The following is a 23680-nucleotide window of genomic DNA, read 5'->3' on the forward strand; positions in this document are numbered from 1 at the left end:
CTCGACATTCTATCAGTAACTACTCATTATCATCGTGTGGTGAACATAAACAAAGCAGGTCTTGGGGTCAGAGCTCATGCACACTCTCTCCCTCCACTAAGGTGGAGACCACTGGAATCAGCAGAATGCACAATGACCGCAGGGCCAAAGATACATGTTGTTTATATTCAAAAGACGTCCAAAATGATTCATATTCACGACTCATTTCCTGAGGTGGCAGTGGAGATAATAATAATTTGTTTCGAAAATGTAAGTAACGTCTCACAGTCTAATTCAGATCCTGAAGAGTTTGGGTGCTTTATCGGCACTAGCGCCGAAAAGGGAAAAAACGTATCCTGATCCAAGACAAATTCTGTCAGTTGCCTGAGATATCGGCCCAGGATCTCGGACCTGAGTACTAGGTATCATAACACGCCAGTGTAAGCAGCTAGGAATTCTCTTACTGTACAACAATAATGTGCGGGTATTTAGCACTAAAATCCTACAAACAAGGTTGGGCACCATTGTAGGCAATGTTCTCAGTCCTCCTCCCTAAGGTGTGAGAGAAAACTAGCCAATGTGTGACTACTGTATAAAAGGCTAATACTGTAATCTAGACCTGCTGAAATAACACAAGGCTGATTCTCCACCCGGCCCTTTTCCCAGTCTACTGTAATCACACACAGAGAGGCAGTGTTGACAGGGGCCGTGTTTGACTTGGATGGGTCCACTGGGGACAGCCAGTCTGGCTGTGGCGGCGCTAGGATAGCCCGTCAGATGACCCAGCCCCATCTAGGGACCGACTGGCTACAGTATGCGATCTCCCCACCTTAACCCTTTTTTCCTCTGAAGCAATGATCGCAAAAGGCTGCTTGTGTTACCGTTTGGCCCTTTGAAACACACTGAGAATGGCCTCAGGGAAAAATGAGAAAGACCTTCCCTTATCTTCTTATTCTAGGGATGGGTGGGTTTCGTCTGATAAAACAAAGCTAAGATGTAGGGCCACAAGCCATTTTTCTCTCTCTCTGATGTCATGTTGAAAGACTAAAGTACAAACACTTGTTGGAATGTGGTAACCACTGATATACAATGGGGCTGGGATTATCAGTGTGCCCAGATGACAGAGAGGGAGAGTGAGAGATAGGGAGCCTGAGGGAACATTATAAATCCATATTCACACGCACGACCTTAGATTTGATGCTAACACGCTAAGTCATGATATTTCAACACGCAAATTCCTCCGATGCACTGCTCCCCACATGAATGAAGGGCTGGCATGTGAGGTGTTTGGTTGTGCAAACTCACACATCGCTCTGGTGCGTGTAGACCCGGTCAAAAAGAGCCTCTGGGGCCATCCATTTCACGGGCAGGCGACCCTGGAACAACAGAAGAACAACAGAACCGCACTGTCAGCAGAACCATTCTGAGCCGACCAGACAGCACCAAAATACCAACCATCCAACCAGACAGTAATCAAATCCCTCCCGCCCGCCATAACTGCCATACCCATACAGTATAAGAGAGCAACACCCCCCCCCCCCCCCCCCCCCGCCATTCCACCACTCACACACTGTACCCACTGACCTTATCTGATAGCCTCCTACCCCAGACTCACTAAAAACCCACCAACAGGAAAGCCTTCTCAGTGGGGCTCAGTTCACAGTGGATTATCATACATATAACCCCATTAGACCCCTACCACCGAGCCAAGACGCATTAACCCATGACCCTAGATAAAACGACAAGGTACAATGAACAAGACTATCAGATTATCTACTATGAGTCTAGACTATTAGGATGTTGAGGCGTGTAGCCGTGACCTGTACTGCACTCACATTTGTCGTCTTTTTGTAGTAGTCTATGTTGTGCACATCTCTGGCCAGACCGAAATCTGCAATCTTCATTACGTTGTCCTCTGTCACAAGGACGTTTCTGGCTGCCAGGTCTCTATGGATACACTGAGGGAAGGGAGAAGAAAACAACACATCAATCACATGTCACATCACACACACTCAATTTACTACCCCATAGGCCATCACACAGACGACTCTACATTGTGTAAAATCACCCTCTTATATTCAATGATTCCAGACCATCACCCAGCGCTTTATCCCACCTTCTGTGAGGCCAGGTACTCCATGCCCCGGGCCACCTGATAGGCGCAGGACACCAGGTCTTTGAAGGTGAGCTGCTCATCGGGGATCTTACAGGTGTCGAAGGAGTAGTCCATGCCTGGGGGGCGTCGTGCCCTCAGGTACTCCCTCAGGTTCCCCTTAGAGGCGTACTCCACCAGCACGTACAAGGGACCTGGAGAGGGCAGCAGGGCTGAGAGTGAGTATCAGTAGACCCTCATTAAATGCACTTCTCCTCTCTCAGGCACTCGGGCTTTATCTTTAAATGAACATTTATACATACACTATTCAGCAGTAGTTCTATTATGCATCAATTCTCTTTTGAAGAGTTCCAGTGAGCGAAGGCCACTGTATGATGAGGTAGGAAAGGGTTAGTTCTGGTTTGAACTCACCGTCCTGTGTGCACGCTCCCAGCAGGTTGATGATGTTTTTGTGTTTCCCGATCATCTTCATCATCTCCATCTCAGACACCAGGTCTGACAGGTCTTTCTCGTTGGCGTCATCTGAGGAAGAGAGGGGGTGAAAAGAAGAGGATCAAAGGTGACGTCAGACATTTTCTGGGACCCGAGTGTGCAATAATGTCAAGGTCAGCTTTTTATTTGAATGATAATGAAGGTACTATACTCACACAAACCTTTCAGCATTTTCACAGCGACATCGAGCGGCTTGTTGGGTTTCTCTTTGTCTATCCCGATGGCCTCGGCCATGACCACCTGACCAAAGCAGCCCTCTCCCAGAGGTTTCCCCAGGGTTAGCCTGAAACAAAGGAAAGCCAACGACATAGAAGATAAAGACACCAATGTTTTGATTGGAAAATTGCATTGAATACTCAAAATAAAAACTGTATTACTGCAGATTAGCTCAGCGGTCTCTCTCAGTTTCCCATCTCACCTAGTCCGAGAGAACTCCCATTTGGGGTCGGAAGGAAGTTCCAGCTCCGAGACATTGGCCAGCATAGGTCCGTCACTGGATGAGAGGCGGGCAATCCTAACCAATGGCGTGTTTGAATTCATGGAGGAGTTGGACTCCAAGGACACCTGCTTGAATGCAAAAGACAGACTGTTATAGTCTCTGAAAGGACAAGGTAAATGTGTGCATAGAGAGGTATAAGAGAGAGTATTGTGACAGGAAAAGACATGCAGCCCATGCAGTGGCTGTGTTTGATTCATTCCACAGGATAAAGTTTCTTTGAGAGACAGGCTACTTTGTGATACCTCCGGTGCCATTTACCAAAGCCAGTCCATAGCTGGGAGCAGAAGGTAGGAAACAATAACAAAGACAAATGAAGCAGGATGTAGCAGTGGGCAGCTGCGTGGCAGGTAGAGTGGAGGTTTCAATCCATCAGCAAGGCCCATTTCCAGGGCCCTAAGTCTGCTAAGCCTGTGGGGGTCTCTATCTCCCTCCATTTGTCTGCCTGCTTGGGGCTGATGGTCCAGCCTGGTTTGATGCATCTGTTTTTGTCAATGTCTCCCATCTCATCCCTCCTGGGGGGGCCTTGAAACAAACATGCCCACTTACCAGACCCCCCCCCCCCCCCCCCCCCGCCCAGCCTTTCAACTGGGAGCAGAGAAGGCGAAAAAAACCCTCTGACTACAATTTCAAAGAGATGGCATGCCATTTGCTTCAATGCTAGGTTTAGTGAGAGTTGTGACAAATTACAGAGGGCACCAAAAAGGTGAACTAACAAAAATGAAGCAACAATTTAAAAAAGTGAAATGATGCGCTGACGAACCCTAAAAGACAAGCAATTAATTGCTTGAATAAACCAAGTATGGAGCTGAAACAACAACACACAGCACACTGTATTTCTTCTGAGTCTGACTGAGTAGGGCATTGTGATAAACACACACCGCTCTGTGAGGCGAGGCTATTTCAGTGTAAAAGCAGCTGCTCCACTCTAAATTTCTCTCAAAACAGTTGATGGGAGAATCTGTTGCGCGGAGAGTGAAATCCTACCCCAACACTGACAGTCATATGAGAGCATAAATATCCCTCTGCTGAATCTCCTCCAAGATAAATGTGAACACATGCCACTGTCTTGATGCGCTCCAGTGTCACTGCTTCACTGCCAATGCCAGAAGACTATGATTCAACCGACTCATTTATAACTGAGCTGTATCTAGTTAGGGCCAAAGTTATTCAAATACGGGCCATAGTCGACTGTAGCAGCCAAGAAGGAGAGAAAGAGAGGTTCTGTACGAATCTTGTATCTACTTTCTGTTACCTGTCTCTTGAGGGGGAACTTGGAGAGCTTTTGTACAGGAGGGCTGGGGAGGGTCTTCTGCGTGGACATCCTCATGCGACAGAGGATGACGATGACCACGGCGAGGATGAAGAGCACGCAGCCCGTCACGTAGATCAGGATGTCGGCGTAATCGTCGTCCTTGTCTGTGCCGTCGAAAACTAACAGGGTTCACAGGGGAGAGGAGCAAACGTTGGACTGACGTCATAACTGTCGTCATGACTACCGTCATAACTGTCGTCATGACTACCGTCATAACCGACTAGAGGTGTCATACATAGTCATGCTGCTTTCAACATTCCATTCCAAATCATTTTAATGCCTGATTTAGTTTTCACCAGTTAATTGTTCAAACAAATGTGTTTCTAAAAAAAACCCCATTCTAAACAGTACTTTGTTTTACTCAGTAGCACATAAAAAAAAAACGGAAATAAGAAAGCCTCAGGTTTGAACGGGGATTGTGCTTCCGAGATTGAGATCAAATATTTGATGATAATCACTGTAAACGTAATTGTGGGTAGAGGAGCTAACCTCTAAAACTAATCATAACACACTAAATCACTGTGAGGTTGAAACATCAGCATGCTGGAATCTGTATTCAGAGCAGTAAGGCATGTTGAAGACTTCAATAAAGCACTGTATGTAGTACACTCTCCCACAGGTAATTACACCCTGGTGTACCTCTCCCCAGGGAGGTAATTACTGTGTTGAACATCTCACATAGAAAATGTCCTTAAATTGTTTTGTAGCCTTGAGATGTTGCGGCAGATGAGTTGCTCTGAAGGGCTTTTCTTAGAAGGCCGGATTACATGTTTCACTTAACAAATGAAAGGGCAATAACACGATACAGCAACAACACAGCTAACTTGTGTCAACAAGCAGTAGTAATATCAACGTGTACAGCAAATGGTTGCAGAGATGGCCGTGGTGTCACCCAACAATAAGCTGAAGATTGTGCTACTGAGTAAACGAATGCATTTATTTCATTACCTTTATCATCATTATATGTATTCAAAGGTTACGAATTAATAACACGAGAATAGACAGACACAAGAGAGAAACCCCATAAAGAGAAAGGTAATATACCTGGAAGCACCGTCAGCCAAGCAGAGTGGTAAGCATACCCAATAGAGTTCCCAGCTAGACAAGTATACTCTCCTGCATCCTCAAAAGACACATTGGTCAAGAAGAGAATCTCTAGCTCCTTATCAGTTGTGTTAATACCAGCCGTCTGTGGAGGATGAGAGAGAGAGAGAGAGAGAGAAAGAGAGAGATAGAGAGAGGTAGAGAAAAGAGGTAGAGAAAAGGAGAGATTTCATGAAACAAGAAGAAATGCCAACACCAAATACACCCAGGAGGAGAAAATCCCAAACCCCAGAGTACACAGATGAGGGAGTGAAGGAGGCAGGCCCGAGGACCTAGTACCCCACAGTGCTCCATTCCGCATGAGGTGACATCACCGAGATGACTGTTGCCACCACCTGAAAACTGACACCAAAAGCAGACGAGGTCCCTTCACCAAAACCATACCAGGTCACCGCTGCCACCAAGTTGAAGAGAGGGGGAGGGACGAGAGGGAGGAGGGACGAAGGAGGGGACACATTTGACCACAAAAGCAAAATGTGTTCAGAAAAGAGAGCTTCATCGCTGTGGCATTTCGTGCTATGACTAAATAGTTCATGATGAGCACCAGGGTTCAGAACGTGTAAAAACACTGTCTGTAGCTCCGAGGGTGGAAAGCAGCATCACTGCCTTGTCCCTGGATCTCAGTAATTCACAGTGACATCGAGTCAAAGTCATGAATCAAAGAGTCTTGCTGCATGCTTTCATATAAAAGAACATTAATATGGCTGTGGAATGCACTCCCAGGGAAATCAATACAAATCTGTGTGGGGTGTGTGTGTGTGTGCGTGTGTGTGTATTAGAGTGGAGGAGGGCAGCAGTTTGAAGTCCTAGCAGTAATTAGAGGCATGATATTGTGTTTTTTATTGATCGGGAGAGAAGAAGAAGAAGAAGAAGCAGAAGAAGAAGCATGGGGTAGTAAATGGATGAGACATTCTAACTAACAGTATGGCCAGAGGCTTTTATTCAGCTCTTATAGTAGGATGAAGGACTTCTCCTCATCAGTCAGCCAGCCAGCGGGTCAGCATGGAAGAGGTAGACACCAGGGGAAATAGACAGGGAGAGAGAGAGTGTGGCTAGAATACTATCGGGTTTAGAAAAAGAAGAAGACAGCTTGGGCTTTGGTAGTGGGATTTACCTGGGTTGTGAATTTTAAGCCAGAAGGCATTTTCTGACTTGCCTACAAAATTAGAGGCTCGACACCAGTATTTCCCAGCATCTTTCTCTGTCACATTGAACAGAGCCAGTGTATCATGGGCTTCAGTTCTCTTACTGACAAGATTCTGCAAGGGGATATTAAGAAGCACAGTGAGATGTGTGCTATTTGTGTGGCAATTCACACACACACACACCCACACACACACAGACAACATTATGACAGCATAACTGTTAAAGGAAGAAATTGTTGATTAATAATTCAATGCACAGCACATGAGGAGAAAACATATCATGTTTTATGGCTACTTAATTAGATTCTGGGCTTGCTTCCAACCAATTCATGGAGCAGTAGACATCTGCATTCTAGGCTTTTCACATAGGGTTAATATGTTCCATTCATCAAAATGTTATTCAGACATTTTCTTAAAAACATCCACCGAAACGTTTTGTTCCACTAGCCACCCCCCCCCCCCCCCCCATACCCCCCTTTCCCTAGCTTCTATGCCACACACACGAGATGTCGCAGGATGTCAGAATGAACTGTGGTGGGGCACGAAAAAAAAAAATGCAGAGCACAGATCCCAGATCCCAGATCCCTGTAAATACTGTTTCAATTATGTGGGAGTTGAAAATAGAGTGTGGAGCCGCGGTCTGGGCACCCGACGCTCTCTCTCTTTCTCTCCCCCTCTCTCTCTCTTTCTCTCTTTCTCTCCCTCTCTCTCTCTCTCTCTCTCTCTCCCTGCTGACTCTGCCCTTCCCCACGTTCCCCCCACTCATTTTTTCCATGGCTTTTTCGGGTGCCTCTTGACTCCTTCCCTCTCCTCTCCTCTCCTCCTCCTCTCTCTCTCTCATTCTCTCTCTCTCTCTCTCTCTCTCCTCCGCCCCCATCAGACCGCACGACGCAGCACATCTGAGGGGAACGAGACTGAGCGTGGCGGTTAACAGGCCCGTCTCTCTCCCTGCATGCCGCCACCACAGCAGTTAACTTAGTCCAAACCAGATGTTTGTTTTATTCCTTCGCTTAAAGCGCAACCTTCTTTATTTCTATGGGAGTCTTCCTCCATACTCAAATAAAAGAGTCCTTATTGCACATGGTGGGTAAGGGTGTTGTCCCCAGTGAGGAATGCTTTCTAGACTGTTCTATTATAGAACGCCAAACAGCCTAGAGAGAACCCTCCAGTGTCTTCTATCTACATTTACAGAAACAATCTGAGAAACATATGACCAAGCTAAAGCCTTATCCTATCCTCTCATCCTAAGCCCAGTACCAACCAATATCAAAAGCTGAGGTAAAAAAATAAAATATGTATATTTTTTTCACAGGAACAACAGATTTAAGTGATATCGTGGGGCGGGTGAGTAGGTATATGTAGTCTTATTTGTATAAACCCCATTGGCACAGCAGACACTATGGCCACACCCACCTTGAGAATGTTGACGTAGGGCACCCCATCAGGACCGTAGCGGCTGCCATTGACCTCAATGTGCTTCAGCCATTGAATGTGAGGCTGAGCATCACTGTACACCTTACAGTGGAACTCGACATCACTGCCCACAGGCACCGACTGATTGGCCGGCAGGCCCGCCTGGAGGATGGGCCTGTGAGGGGAGCGCTCTGATAAGACCAGAGACAAGAAAGGGGCGGGAGAAAACTGTATATTAGCACACGCAAACACACACAAGTCAATTCATCCTCTAGTTTTCCCTACATGATCTAGTCATCTTTGATGTTGTTTCCTTACCTAGAACGTCCAGCTGGTAGGTGTGAGTGATGGTGCCATACTTGTTCTGGACCACACAGGTGTAGTTCCCCCTGTCTGAGGGGACAGCACTCTCCATCACCAGGCTCCACTGCTGGTGCCTCAGCTGTGGGAGGAGAGAGAGAGAGAGGGGGGGGAGAGGGGGGAGACAGGATTACACAGGTGTGCCAAATACAGTAACACCGGGGTCAAGAGGATGAAGAGGAGAGGGAGGGGCTGGCACGTGTGTGGCACAGCGAGGACTGGGAAGAGGAGAGGGGGAAGCCTGGGGTTGGGTGTTGGAGCAGATAACTACTTGACAGGCCCAACCTGAGGGTCAGACCTCTTTGACAGGGTGTTGATGATGCATATTCCAAAAGGGGAATAATGAGAGGCTTTGTGCATCGCCGACGAGAGCCTCCGCAGGGGTAAAAGGGATGATTTGACAGCTAAGTGGAAACATGTACCCCGCCACCACTGTACTTAAGAGTTTTCGCAACCGACCGTGAAGTGAACTCCCCCATAAAGGTCAGAATTACGGAGGGAGTAAGTGATGTCAATGAGGCCTTTCAGGATGGAATACTTCACATCACCTGCATTGGAAAATGTGTAGACTAAGAGCCATTTATGTTTTCACAAACGCTTAACCCATACGTCAGGTAAATCGCCGGTCATTCGTATAATGTGTGTCATTGTGGGGAAGAATGCTCACTTTCTTTCTCTCTCTTTCTCTCTCTCTCTCTCTCTCTCACTCTCTCTCTTTCTTCCCTTCTGTCTTACTCTCTTTCTCTCTTTTACTCTCTTACTTGGAGGCCCATGTGGAAAATAATGTAACAGTGTAAATATTATTCCTCTGTGTCTTTTTGCAGTTGCATGGTAACATAGAGCAGGCTCAGCATATGCCCCAGAAAGCTGGCAAATGATTTTTGTACCCTGCCCCACCCCATCACCCCATCACCCCCTCCTCCACACCACCCCCTGCACAAGGAGTCAAACTGAAGTCAATGTATGTCTCATTAGTGAGACGAGTGACGCCGTGTGCTGCGGTAATGCGTGTGTGGAGAGCAGAAACTCAAATGCATGACATAGAGAATCTGTGTGTGTTTGGGAGAAAAAAGACTGAATACTCAGAGACCAATCATTGTTTTGTTAAAAGGCAAGAGAGAAGCTCCTGTGTTTGTGAAAGAGGCTATCCACTGAGAAATTAAACACTTTGATTGAAAAAAACTACAACATAAAAAGTCCTGATTGGTAATTTGTAAGTTCAGTTTTTTTCCTTCCCCTCCAATCTCTTCAGACTTGTCCAAATAAGACTTGTTGCCTTGTACTGCCTAACCCCTGTTGAACCCATGCAGGATCAACAGCCTTAGTCCCCAAATGTGATAATCCCATCCCGTCCAATCATGCCGGATTCCAAACAGAATTAAATTATTAAGGAGCTTACTTTAGAGTCATAGGAGGCTTTAAGGTTTTAAAGATTTAGCTGTAGAGGAGGCAGCTAGGCATGGGAATGGGGAAGAGTTCAAGGCCGGGCAGAAATACAGGAAGCTCTGCGCTCTTTATAGAGCAAGTCCTCAGTCTTCACCTCACAAAATGGCCCTGTCACAACCAGCGGGGCCAGTTACCAGAATTTATGATTGTGTCAGAGCAGACCAGTGGCCCGGATCTATGCTACCGTCTAATTTGACCCACAGAGAGAGGAAACATATATAAGTGACCCTTAGGGCTGGTCATTAAAACTGCTGCTCCTCAAGTTTGTTGTTCTATAGACTGGGTTTGGCTTTGTAGGCCATTCAATTCACTAGAGAGGAGGACACCAGTAAAATGCTCCTATTGCCAACAATAAGTAAAATGGTCCACATAAAAAGACTCCGTACTGCAATATAAAATTATTCAAGCAAATATAGGAAAGAATAAACCTGTCCATAATCACACAAGGCAAAATGAGGGTAGAGTTTAATAAATGAATATGAGAAATAAAGATGAAAAATAAGGGAAAAAACATTCCTCATACAGACTTGCAATGTGCAGAAATGTCCGTGCAGCCTACTGAAACCCACAATCGAAGCTGTGTTTAAATCCACACAGAAAATGTAATGATTTAAAGTGCTTAAAGTCTTAAAAGTCAACAAACAGAACCCAGGTTAAGAGCTTGACTTGGAAAGCTGTCAAAAACCCGGATTGAAAAATCAGTTTGATGACTGAATTGACCGAAAGAAACACACAATAATAACATTGTCAACTTTTGTCTAGCTTGTGCCGCCACAGTTTAGCATCAGCACAATAAAATCCCTTCCACCATATGTGGTAACACACAACAGCACTGGCCTTAGCTGTCAAAGCCTCAGCTCCTCAATGGGCCGGGGACACGCCCATCTCTCTCCACCTCCATCTGATGGCTCAATAGCGGGGTGACCTCTGACCTGGGGGCCCTGCTGGCCCATAGTGGAGAAGGCTGTATATGTTCTACTGTTGTCTGGAATGGCGCGCAAACCTCCCAGAGACACCTCTGTCTACACGTATGCTGAGAATGTGTGGGGACTATCTATAGGCTCAATAAGATCAACTAACCAGAAAGCTCTGATAATCACCACCATTTGCAGGCACCATTTGTTTTTTCAACCCTACTTCGGCTCTGTGAATTAACACATCCTCCGTGCTGATGTCCACTGAAGTCAGTCCTTGGGAGATTTTAATTGAACATACACACTCTCACATCATAAATGACCCACAGGGAATGAGAGGGAAAGCACTCTGTGTGCACCTCACTTACAGATGACTTTAAACTAATCACAGATGATACTATCAACACAGGTAATGGATTTGGATGGCTTGCATTAACATACCGCACTCATCCAAGGATTTGGAGGCACTTGACTAAATTACACAGCCGGGCAAAAGTAACAAGATCTAACAGCAAAACGAGGCACACACCTGGCCATGCACAGCAGTACGTTAACACCAGAACGATCACTACACAATCAATTTACACCCGGGGAAAAGTGACGAATCATCTCATCACACGCCACACAAACGAGACGTCTGTCACGTCCCGTTGAGATTACCACGGCTGTCAAATCCAATGATCTCGTCATCATATGTAAATGAGCGGAACCTGCTCCTCTCCTGCGTAGCAAGGCATGGCAATGGGATAGAGACTTCAGAAGGCCATTGTCAGGCTGTCAGTGTCAGAGCCCAGGGTGGCCTGTCAGATGAACTCATCACAGGCAGATGTGAGGTGGAGAGGACAGGGTTGGGGTGGAAAGAACAAGGGTTAGGGGGGGGCGTGGTGGGGGTGGGGGGTGGGGGGTGGGTAATGACACGGATCCTGTGTGTAGCAGCAGCTCTGACCCCCCTGTTGTTGGTGCATGTCAGAGGCCAGAGCCCCCCTCCCTTCAGCTTGTCTGTCACCGGGACGCCACAGAGAGACCTGGGCTGGGGGGGGGGGGGGGGGGTCACTCCTCTGTTTCTCCATCAAGGTCAACAGTGGTGAACACAGGGGATATGGGTGGTGAACAGAGTGAGGTGGTATCTTTAGATAGCCAACACACACACACACACACACACACACACACACACACACACGTAGATGTCTTAATAATGCCTCAATCGCTTGACGACATCTCTATCATTCATCAATCTGTTTATCCTGCATTCATTCAACTCTATTTATTCATCCATCAGCTCTCTGCTTTCATTACATTTCACCCTTTACATGACATTGACCACAGTGAGGGGCAGTTGGTAGAGCATGGCGCTAACATTCCTGCTGGGACCATATATACTGAAATGTATGTACTCACTGCATTGGTACATCGCTTTGGATAAAAGTGTCAGCTAAACAGCATATATATATATATAAATGTACACCAAACTCCTTTGTCCTTGATATAAACATCTGATAAGCAGTCTGACTGTACCTTGATACCGCCCATCCTCTGCTCGCCCTTAAACTCCTTGCCGTTCTTCAGCCAGTGGATGGAGGGCCCAGGGTTGCCGGCAGCAGCACAGCGAAACTTCACAGTGTTGGCTGCTGGGACGGCCAGGAGCTTCTTCTCCATACGGTCTGGTCGAGTCCAGTAAGGTGCTTCTGTTGGCACGGGGAGAGAGAAGGTACCATGTCAGCGATGCTGGACCATGTTTATAGCCCTGGAGGTTCTTTTTGGACATAATCCACCAGTTAACACTGAACAGGTGTTCACAGAACAAAAACTGGGCATTTGAACCGGACATATTATAGTAAGCATACTGTTCCAACCTGTAAATCCGGTCAACAACATGAAAGTTGTGCGTATTAAGTTCATTAAAACACACAAAAAAACCTTTTCAACGTTTTCCCCCAGAAAGTTAGGAATCGGTCAGGCCCATGTATTGAGTTGTATTGAGGAGACAGAGACAATGGGGGAGTTTACTGGGGTGGGATTGGCCTGGTGGTACTGAGAGGGCTATTGTTCTCACTGTGTGGGTGTGGAGGGTGAGTGCACTGATGCATGGCCCTCTCTTTATGGGTGTCTGTGCGTGTGAATAAGTGTCTGTGTGTGTGTGTCTGTGTGTGTGTGTGCGTGCGTGTGTGTTAGTAAAGGGTGGGAGGTGTCTACCCTGTCATCAGATGTCTCTCTTACGCAAAATGCAGCAGGAGAGTAGGGCTAATGAATTACCATCTCAGTGCCTGTGTGTGTGTGTGCGTGCGTGCGTGTGAGTGACAGGGAGACGGTACATATAGTTTTGTTCCTTTCTGTAGAACAAGACCCTCATGATGAAACATACAGGCATGGCCACTTGGAGCAAACTAACACAAGTTATCTAACACTTCTTTAGCTCTCCAGCTGTAGAACAAGAAAGAGAGAGAGAGAGAGAGAGAGAGAGAGACAGAGAGAGAGACAGAGAGAGAGAGAGAGAGCATATTAGCAAATCCTAATGGAACAGCTGAAGGCTGGCAGTATTCCATGCTTGTGTCAGGGACTCCCCAGCTTGCTAACAGAAACCAGCTGACACACACACACACACACACACACACACACACACACACACACACACACACACACACACACACACACACACACACACACACACAAAGCCCTACCACCTTAAAAGGGAACTCTCCATCAGTCCTTCTCTGCCTCTCGCCTCTCTGACACACTCTACAGTACGTTGTGTGAGACAAACCCTCAGAGAACATTGTTTTTCTGGCATCACACTCAGCCACACACTAAACCACGCAGAAACACATACGTACTGCTCACACGCACACATACACATAAACACACTGTCAAAGTGTGTGGTCCTCCTAAGGTTGATTTAAAGTGCTTCTGTGATTGGTTGCTGTCAAGTTTTAAGACAAGCTCAAAATAGACCACCTCCACGCCCGCCTGTCCTCTGAAACATAGCGCTTTCTCTGCCAGCAGAACAGTAATATCAACTCATATCTAATTGGTAGGAAGGCATTTCCTCTGTGGAGGGGTGGGGAACAGGGCAGATACCCCCCACCGGGACTGCCTCTGTAGATAAACCTGCCCTCTTAGGTTATACAGTAGCCTACTCACATATAGTCACATATAGTCAGTCCTGCATAGATCATTATACATACTGTAATTCCGTGTCTATTAAATACCGTAGGGTAGAAGTTATTGAATGGTAAATTACTTAAACAAAATCTTCAGCTTTCCAGGTGCTCGCTCACCTATAATGAAACTTTTCAGGAGATGTGTTTATCTGATCGATAGCATGAGGTACACTAAATAAATAAACCTAAAGCTGGGGAATTCGCCTGCTGCAATAATTGCTAGAAATCAATTAACAGCTACAATTTACAAACAAGCCAAAACACAAGCCAATACACACACACACACACACGTACGCACTCACACACACACACACACACACACACACACACACACACACACACACACACACACACACACACACACACACACACGGTCACTTTTCACTTTTCCTCTGATTTCCCTCAAACGATCTGTTCCTGGGCAGAGGAGCGTGACAGTGGGGTCTCTATCAGACCTTACTGAAGGGGCAATTAGCTGGCGCAGGACACGGTGCGCTGCCGGGGGCCTTTAACGGCAGACAGGGATCGGGGGGTAATTGTGTAATTGTGTAATTTGCCCTTGCTGACGCCTGTGAGTACACTGGCAGATTTCATTACAGATTACACTGGGTCCTTTGAAGGCACGCTGCCCCGGGGCCTAAGGGGACCTAAGGCAAACAGAGGCGGTCAAACGGCGGCGCGGGGCAGAGACGGACCAGCATAGCGTGGCCCAGCGTCCGGCCTCTGCTCTCCTGCCAGGGTAAACAAGGGCTGCATAGCTCAGGAGCACAGCAGAGCACAGATTAGACCCTGTTAACATTCCAGCTCTTGCAACGATACAAGCACTGTGCATCGCTGGGTTTGGGGTTGGGTTCAAATCGGTTTCCCTTCCCAAAAAAAAAAAAATAGACATGCCACACAGACGGTGGTACAGTTGTCTCTACCGGGCCGCTGACTGGAGAGTGGTAGTTGGGCCGGTCTGTGTCTTCTCTCTGTTTTTCCCAGAGGGAGAGAGAAACAGCTGAGAGAGGAGAGGAGATTGTGAGTGGTATGAGCTCATGGGTATGGCAGCCTTTCCCCTTTCCACTGAGGACTGACGGCTGGGTGCATCGTTAAGCAGGTGACTAATGACTCTGTGACCTGACTGCTCGCATCAGGGTCCTGGCTTCACCTCTCTCTACATCTCTCTCTTTAATTTTTTCTTTTTTCTCCGTCCCTCTACCTCTCCGTCCCTCAGTGTCTTTTTGTCTCTCTCTCTCTCTCTCTCTCTCTCTCTCTCTGTCTCCCCCATGGTCTCAAAGTCACCATGTCTGGCTGTATCGTCACATGGGCCGTATCCTGTAGCAGGCTAATTAGCGGTGGATTAGCGGACATTAAGCAGTGAAAGGGTTTAGCGTTTCTGCCCTAATCCCTCTTCTTTGCTCGGGAAATCTGAGCCACGTATGTCATGAGGTAGACTTACATTCAGAGATTAACTCTCTCTCCGAGGCTATTTACCACCATTTGGGCTCAGCTGCAGTAAAACCTTGCCACTCCCACACAAAAAAACACCAGACACCTCACCAGAAAACAAGAAAAAACTTGTTTCAGTTTGCAATTTAAGAGCATTAAGTCCCATACAATGTTCCCCAGAGAGACAGTGAGAGGGGGGGGGGGGGGGGGGGGAGGGTCATGGCTTTATTAAGGCTAAAGCCTTGGTCTACTCTCACCTTCCCCACCTCATGACTAATAGTTGACTGATCACCCCCCTGTCTCACTCCGCTCCCTCTCATTACCTCCAACACTTCAATCACAGCCAGTCTCCCAGTCAGACTCTCCCCACAGGAGTGACTTCCTCGTACACTGTCTCCCTTTCTGTCTAGGTTTCTGTCTCTCTCCCCTCTCTCCCTCTGTCTACATCAGTGAGATACAACAAAGGCAACAGAGAGTGTGTGAATGTGTGTGTGTGTGTGTGTGTGTGTGGGTGTGTGTGTACTGTGTGCCTGTGGAGGGGGTGATGCTGTTTCAGTGGAGTCCTGGGAGCTGACAGAACAGGCCTTGTTAACTGGGGAGACGCAGCAGCAGCCATCTCTCAATGCTCTTTGAGTTCAACACAACTCAGCACAACTCTGCACGAACTTGATATTCCTTTCATGCCAAAACAACCTACAACAGGAGCTCTGAACGGGTGTAGCACTCCACCCATGCTTGTACTATGCTTGATATGAATGATGTTTGTTTTTTGTTTGCAGCTATGAGTACAATATTTAATTTAATATGAGTAATATTGGATGAATGAAAATGTAGAACACACCATTTCCATTACCTGCATCGTCCGAGTCTTCGTCATAGTCTTCATCATCGCCAGAGGACAGGGAGTCTTTTGGGAGGGAAACACAGACATACACAAAGGTATTAGCCGAGGCAGGCAGTACAAGAGGACTATTCACTGGATTCTTTCAATGGGAGACTGCAATATCTGATAACATTTCAACATAAATCACAAGTCGTTACTTTCAAAAGTAGATTTTAACTGTAGATTCTTACACAGCTTCATTATTTCCCACTTAACAAAAGAAAACACGAACAGGAATTTTATAAATGGAACTGCTTAGACAGGATTAAGTAGTGTGTGCACTGACAAGCACACGCACACGCACACACACACACACACACACACACACACACACACACACACACACACACACACACACACAGACACACACACACACACACACACACACTCAAGTTTGTAGCCATTAAAGGCTCATGAATGATTCTACAGTACACTCCAGCGTGGCTGTTCTTAGATTGTTACCCAAACATTTCCACAGACAAATGAGGCTTACTACCATTAGTGACACACATACACACACACACACACACACACACACACACACACACACACACACACACACACACACACACACACGCTATACTGTACATAAGTCTGGTGAAGCTTCATCTTAGGCTTCAACCACAAATATGTTTGTTTAGATGTGCTGTATCACACATTTCCATAGGGGCTTCATAATTATTTTCAATCTGACCTTGAAGGTTCTGGTTCAGTTCCACAGGTTCAGTTAATGAGTGCCAGATGTTACCTCAACCCTGGTGAGCTAAACTATTCTGAAACTCCTGACAAGCACTTTTGTTTCAGTTTGACACCCATTCCCCATTCCACTGTTGTGATTTTGCTAACTAGAGTAGATTTACATGAAAAATGGCTACACTTTCCCCATCAACCCATAAACACTACATGTCAAAAAGTAAGGAAGGACATTTCACACAAACAAAGCCAGAACATGACTTTGTTCCCTTTACATTACAACCATACTTCTAACATGTGCCTGAGCTAACTGCCTAGCCTCGCTGGCCACGCTCCAGTCACTAAATCTGATACCACTCCTAAATATCTGACACCTTACTCAAATATTTGAAGAACAACACAATACGCTGTGTGTGTTTTGAGATAGGCCGAGGCTCTGTGTTAAGAGTGGAGGGGGAACAGGATATTGCTACCTCACTGACGTACGTATGGGGCCAGTCTGAGTAATCGGCCAATATGTAGGTCCAGGAGGACAAGCTGTCCACTACTGATCAAGCCTGGAAAAGGCCCTTTCCTCCTGGCCGAGTGCCAAACACATGTGCGAGAGAGAACTCTCTCATTTCTTGCCACCCCATCTGTTTTCAATGATGAAACGTTTCAAGCTAATTGCTTTCTAATTAGTTGTCAATAACATGCTCAGCTGGTGTCCATGAGTTTATGGGGAAAGGACTCAAACTTAAGCTACCGTTTACACCGCTCTGCTCATCCCCCGTCCAATTCTCAAAACTCTTTTTGCGTCATACATTTTGCATAAGACCTGGGTTTTTCTGTAATACTGTAATGGATTTCACCTATGACTGAGGCCTGTAAATCAGGGGCGATCTGAGAGTAACTTGGATGTGGCAATAGGTGGTGAAAGTGTCTGTGCCTGTGTGAGCATGTGCTATTAAGTGTGTGTGTGTGTGTGTGCGTGTGTGTGTGTGTGTGTGTGTGCGTGTGTGTGTGTGTGTGTGTGTGTGTGTGTGCGTGCGTAACTTGGCAGCAGTGGAGTTGGCACGAATCTGAACCCTCTCCTTGGCAAACCTACAAAAAAAACTGCCTCGCTCTCGGCGGGTCTGAGTGCTAAACTAGAAACAGACGATTACAACAATAATAGTCTTTCCTCAATATGACCTTTCTTATGTCTTAACTCTGTCTTTGTAGAAATAGACATAATTTTGGAAGACGTCACTTGTAATTCCCCCCTAGAACGTTCATTGTAAATATCTCTGGGAAGTTCTGTAAGACATCTATCCCGAGACAGAGAGAGAGACAGACAGAGAGAGAGACAGACAGAGAGAGAGGGGGGGGGGGAGGTAGAGAGGTAGAGAAATAGAGCTAAAAGAGGTGAGGGAAAGAAACATTGAGGAGAGAGTAACTAGGTAATCAATCTTGGCTCTCACCTGTCACTTTGATGGTATAGTTGCTGAGTAAGGTGTTGCCGTGGGCAAGTCTGCAGGAGTACACGCCTGAGTCCTCGTACGACACGTTGATGATGCGCAGCACCCTCTGGCCCAGCCGTGTCCGGTTGCTAGGTGACACGCCAGCGCCGTCCTTGAACCAGATGACGGGCTGGGCGGGGCCCTCGGGGTTGCAGGGCAAGTCCAGGGTGTCTCCCAGTGCCACCACATAGTCCTCTAGGAACGCCGCCTCACTGAACACAGAGTCTAGAAAGGGAGAGAGAGAGAGAGAGAGAGACTAAGTATGGAGAAGGACACACTACCAAAACTTTCCTTTGTGATCAATGAAGTGGTGTAGGATAACAGTCCAGTCTTCAAGTTTCAAGAAAATAAATGACTAATCTCTGCTGTGGATTGCTTATTACCAAACCTAATCTTGTTTGTCATAGGAAGCAAATGTCTGGACCCCGTTGGCTTAGCTTTGCCTCGGGTCACTCTCAATCTGCGTCAACCTCCCTTATGAATGTTGGTCTACCAATGAGAAATGTCACATGTCTTTATAAAGTATGTCACTGCCACATGAATAACTCAGAGTATGCCACTCTGGAAATACCCCCACGTCAACCGCCACCTCATTCACTCCAGTCGCTCCGCGCCAGCTTAGTTAAAGCCAAGGAAAAATCAACATGTTTACTGGCTCCATCAGAGATGCCTGCCTGCCTTGACTGGGCCAAGTTGAGCGTGGAGGAGAGAGAAACGTGTCGGAATAAATAAACAGTGGCTCCCCTTGTCCCCTCTCCACTCCTCTTCTCCCCTCTCCTCTCCTCTCCTCTCCTCTCCTCTCCTCTCCTCTCCTCTCCTCTGCTCCCCTCCCTCCGTCTCAATATCTGTTAAACTGAGGTGTCCTTTCATCCAGCTCTCAATTATACATCATCACTGTCAAAGAGGAACTGAGATCTCTAACATACTGTCAGACAAGCGGCAGTATTTACAAACACACACACACACACACACACACACACACACACACACACACACACACACACACACACAACTCGGCCTCTCTGCGCTGTGGCAAAGGTTAGAGAGTGAAACATCTTAAAAACATGATTTGCGACCATGGGGCAGATACGGTTGACCCCAAGGAAGGGCAGAGAAGATTACGGCTCTCTCTGATTACCACTGAGCCTGAACAGTCCACTCTCTCCACCGTGCTGGCCACAGACAGCGTCTCTGAGAGATTAGGATATTGGAGTTGAGAGGAAAGGTTGAAATGATGAGCGACGCGGCAGCCAGATACTCCAGACGAGACAATCTTCGAGGGGAATACATAGTAGCAGCCATGAATTATAGATAGCCTTCTTTCAATGTAAGGCTGCAAGTGTGGGCTAACGTAGGCTACACAGACACACACACACAGCACACACCAATGAAACCCTGGAGACAAAACAAGCCTGCTTCCTCATTTAACTCACCTTAGTTTAAAACAAGATATCGATATTTCAAACGTGTGACAATAATAACTGTTGTTTGTTAGTCCATTGCGTGAATGTGAATGTGAATCATTAGGCATATCAAAACGTTGGTGGATGACTGTGTAGTTCATATGGTTCTATGTGTAGTTCATATGGTTCTATGTGTAGTTCATATGGTTCTATGTGTAGTTCATATGGTTCTATGGCGTCTGCATCGCCTGCCTTTTGACAGCATATTTATGGCACAGGTTTTACAAAAAGCCTATTGAGGAGGAGGAAAAACACTGAGACGATGGGGGAGAATAAATTCAAGCACAGCCTGCATGAATTACTACTGTACCTTTATGTGTTACTTAAGGCTCTTGTGAAAGAAAAAGAAGAAAATAGGTCTTAGAATATATTAAAAGGTCTTAAACATGGGGAGTTGGACTTTATAGGGTAGATATAGTAATCTCAAGAGGGCTATATCTCAGCCCTGGTTTATGGACCCACGCACGTCAGCCCAGCCTCCTTCACCAACCCTCAGTGAACGGTAGCATTGAGTCCATAACTAAACAATTTTTGTTGATATTAAATATGAACTTCCTCCTAAAAAACTGCATTTATATCAATTACCATAGTGGTGAGGAAGATGGTGTTAATCATTTAAAAATGAACAACTACAGAGCATCCTACAGAGGCAATTCTCCTGAAATGTTGAAGACTGTGAATTAACAAAAGACCATGAGAACATCACACGTGTCGGCTAATTGGCTGCTTTGAGAGCATAATACTGTAATGGACACTAAAATCCAATTTCCCATTTTGAGCTTTGATCATGGGGAAATAGATAAAAGGAGTCTACCATGGCAATTTCTCATATTTGTTGTTGTTAATATTGTGCTTCACTTGGATGTGTTTACACTGCCTGAGGCACACTCATGTAATTTGTAGAAAACCTGATTTGTCTTCCACTTGCATTAAAAAACAATATGGGGGTTTAGCACAAGCGAGCGGAACCCATTTCTTCTTGGTGTTACCCAGTACCCAACAATATCACCTTCTCGTTCAGACCCCATATCTCTAAATGGTCCAAAAGCTGATTTAAATATAAATGAATTCTATTTGAAATAAGCTGAGCCTCCCATCCCAATCCATAACCTTGTTCCATTATTGTCCAGTACAGTCTACTGCAATCTCCAAACACATTCCTTCTTCCATTTTTCATGTTCATGGAATATTGACAGTACTTATGACCGAAGGAAAGAAATGGGAGGAATTTTCCGGAATACAGTGTGAATACCATGCCTGCCTGGGCTAAGATTCCCACACCATTTTGGCGACGTCCAGCCCCGTATCCGCATCTAGACATTCCCGCTGTTATCTTGTCCGGCATGGCATGTGTGAGCTATCGGCCGCCTGTTAGGAGTGAGGGGGGCACTCTCTCCGGATCCTGGGCCAGCTGGAAGCAATGTGCTCATAGAGGGGGTGGAGGTGGAGGTTGGGGTGTGTGTGTGTGTGTGTGTGTGTGTGTGCGTGCGTGTTTGCGTGCGTGTGTGTGTGTGGAGAGAGGGGGTACTCTAACCCAGCACACAGACCAACAGTATGGGCTCCTCGGTCACTTCATAAATCAGGAGGCCCCTAGCCTCATAGCCTCCTTACCCTGGGCTCAATATCATAACAAATAGCCCTTCAGAATAATATAATGTGTCTCTTTGAGATACTGTGGTGTGCTGTTCGTTAACACGCTGCTTACAGACTAGATCTTTTCTGTGCGGCTCGAGAGGTTTATTTATCCTCTGCGAACTCCTTTCGGGCCGGGAGGCTATGGCCCCGGGATGAAAAGACCTCTTTATGTGGCCAGCCTTCCACGTCTGCCCTCTGAGAGAGACGGAGGGAACGAGGGATGGAGGGGGGGGGGGGGAAACGAGGGATGCTAGACGTAAGGGAAGAAGGGGTGAGCAGACGTATAGTAGCTGTCGCCATGGCTGCTGTCGTATAAGGTCAGCAGTGGGGGAACATGGCTTCTTCTGTTTTTCCTGCGCTGCGTTGGGGTGTTGTGTGTGTCTTTCCCAGGATGCCGCTGGGTCCGAGGGTGTTTTCAGAACTACAGGTGTGACTGTAAACAACTAAACAGAGGCTTCACTGTGCTGCAAACTTGATGGATTCATTTTCCGCTCTGAGGGAGAAATACAGAGAGCCTTAGTCTTGCAGATCTAAAACGCTGAACCAGTTCGTCTTCAATAATATCAAATATCCCTATGAAAATAGTTGTCCTGTTTTAGCGTACTTTAAACTCCCTGCTGCTGAGTCCTGTTGATTTACTGCTTGACTCCTGAGAATAATGTCTTCTTGTTCCCCTGGCCTGTTTTGTATGATGCAACAACATCGACACAGGTTAAAACAAGCCAGGGAGGGAGAGAGGGAGAAGGCTGAACAGTAAAAGATTACAAGATTCAGTCTCTCGTCCTTTTTTTTTTCTTAAGGGGCTTAACAGGTAGTTTATTGAGTCTGTTCCAAAAGGAGCAACACATACCTTTTAAAACAAATCTCCATGTCAAGGGCTTTTGAAAGTGATGGCTTCCAGATGGACCTAGGAGACATTCATCTTTATCAAGCTCCCTTTTTCTCTCTGCTACACTGAGCTAATAATGCAAGGAAGGCCACGTTTCAAACAGCTGTACAATGAGGTAGTCGAAAATAATCAGCCACAAACAATTGGGCTGCAAATGGCCGTTTTTATTGCTGGTAATTGGTCGTTTGTTCCATCTGTTTCGAAACTTGACTTTTACTCTTTGAACTTGGAAATGTACGTTGGAATACTTTACGCATTTCACCGATGATTCAGTCTCGATATGGGTTTATATACTGTACTGTATGTGTGAGGTTATTAGTGTGTGTGTTAGTGTGTGTTAGTGTGTGTTAGTGTGTGTCAGTGTGTGTCAGTGTGTGTTAGTGTGTGTTAGTGTGTGTTAGTGTGTCTGTACTGTATGAGCGGGGGGCATGATTGTAACGTATCTCTATTGTGAAAAAAAGCACCTAATATGTCTCACTGCAACATTTTACAGTGGAAAAGATGCTGTAAAAATGAGCTGAGGCGAAGAGACGGCATACAGAGCTCACAAGAATTCACTAATGAACTTCAGACAGAGAAGGAGCTGTTTCTGGCAATTGTATCCCACACAGGAGCCTGTCTGCGCACCGTACCCCCACCAACGGATTCTTTTACTCCTGTTTCCTCCCCAAAAACTGTCCCGCTGCCAACCGTTTGGCACGCTCAACACCCCCCACCCCTAAACACGGCTGTGTCACATGACCTTCAAACAGGATCCGAGGAGACTAGTCCTCCCCGCCCTGGCCCCCCCCCCCCCCCATAAAGAGCACATTTCTCTCTCTCCATTTCACAGCTATGCTGATTGTAAATCCTGTTCTTCTTGGACAAGGCTCCCTCTTCTCCTTTCTCCCTCTTTCTTGTTGTAGCGCGCAGCGAACCCTAATCTCTGTTTAATATGGTTTGGCCGGATGTAAATACCTCTGGACAATGTCCTTAATCTCAGCCGGCCTGACAACCTCACACCATCAGAAAGGCTGCCAGGAGGAGAGGAAGAAAAGGGGGGAATGGCTCGGCAGAGATCAAGGGGAGAGGAGAAAAGAAGGGGGGGGGGTCTCAGCTTGTTGCCTCCTGTCTTTGCTGTGTTGAGGCGTGCTTTATCAAAAGAGACCCTAAAATAAAGTTAAAGATAGAAGCTGCCTCTAAACACCCCGCCCTGCCTGCAACCCCCCCCCCCCCCCCCCCCACGTACCCCCCTCCCTCCCCAGCGCCTGGCCCTCTGCTTGGCTTGCGC

At 46.6% G+C, this 23680-nt stretch overlaps 1 protein-coding gene across 10 annotated transcripts in view; it reads right to left on the bottom strand.

Annotated features, from left to right (window-relative positions):
* fgfr3 (fibroblast growth factor receptor 3) overlaps positions 1-23680 on the bottom strand; it is a 41808-nt gene that overhangs the window by 5130 nt on the left and 12998 nt on the right. The window contains exons 3-15 of one of the 10 annotated variants that reach the window (XM_083683948.1): positions 18385-18648; positions 16220-16273; positions 12293-12462; positions 8376-8499; positions 8058-8248; positions 5440-5584; positions 4336-4514; positions 3003-3151; positions 2746-2867; positions 2504-2614; positions 2096-2286; positions 1815-1937; positions 1285-1355 (exon numbers count right to left, since the gene is read on the bottom strand). In XM_083683948.1, coding sequence (XP_083540074.1) covers positions 1285-1355; positions 1815-1937; positions 2096-2286; positions 2504-2614; positions 2746-2867; positions 3003-3151; positions 4336-4514; positions 5440-5584; positions 8058-8248; positions 8376-8499; positions 12293-12462; positions 16220-16273; positions 18385-18648 — 1894 coding nt within the window. Of the gene's footprint in view, positions 1-1284; positions 1356-1814; positions 1938-2095; positions 2287-2503; positions 2615-2739; positions 2868-3002; positions 3152-4335; positions 4515-5439; positions 5585-6613; positions 6759-8057; positions 8249-8375; positions 8500-12292; positions 12463-16207; positions 16274-18384; positions 18649-23680 lie in introns of all 10 variants that reach the window. The other 9 variants (XM_083683946.1, XM_083683940.1, XM_083683947.1 and 6 more) reach the window with 9 other exon arrangements.

This window comes from Argentina silus, assembly GCF_951799395.1.
Source record: "Argentina silus genome assembly, chromosome: 13".
Taxonomy (NCBI): Eukaryota; Metazoa; Chordata; class Actinopteri; order Argentiniformes; family Argentinidae; genus Argentina; species Argentina silus.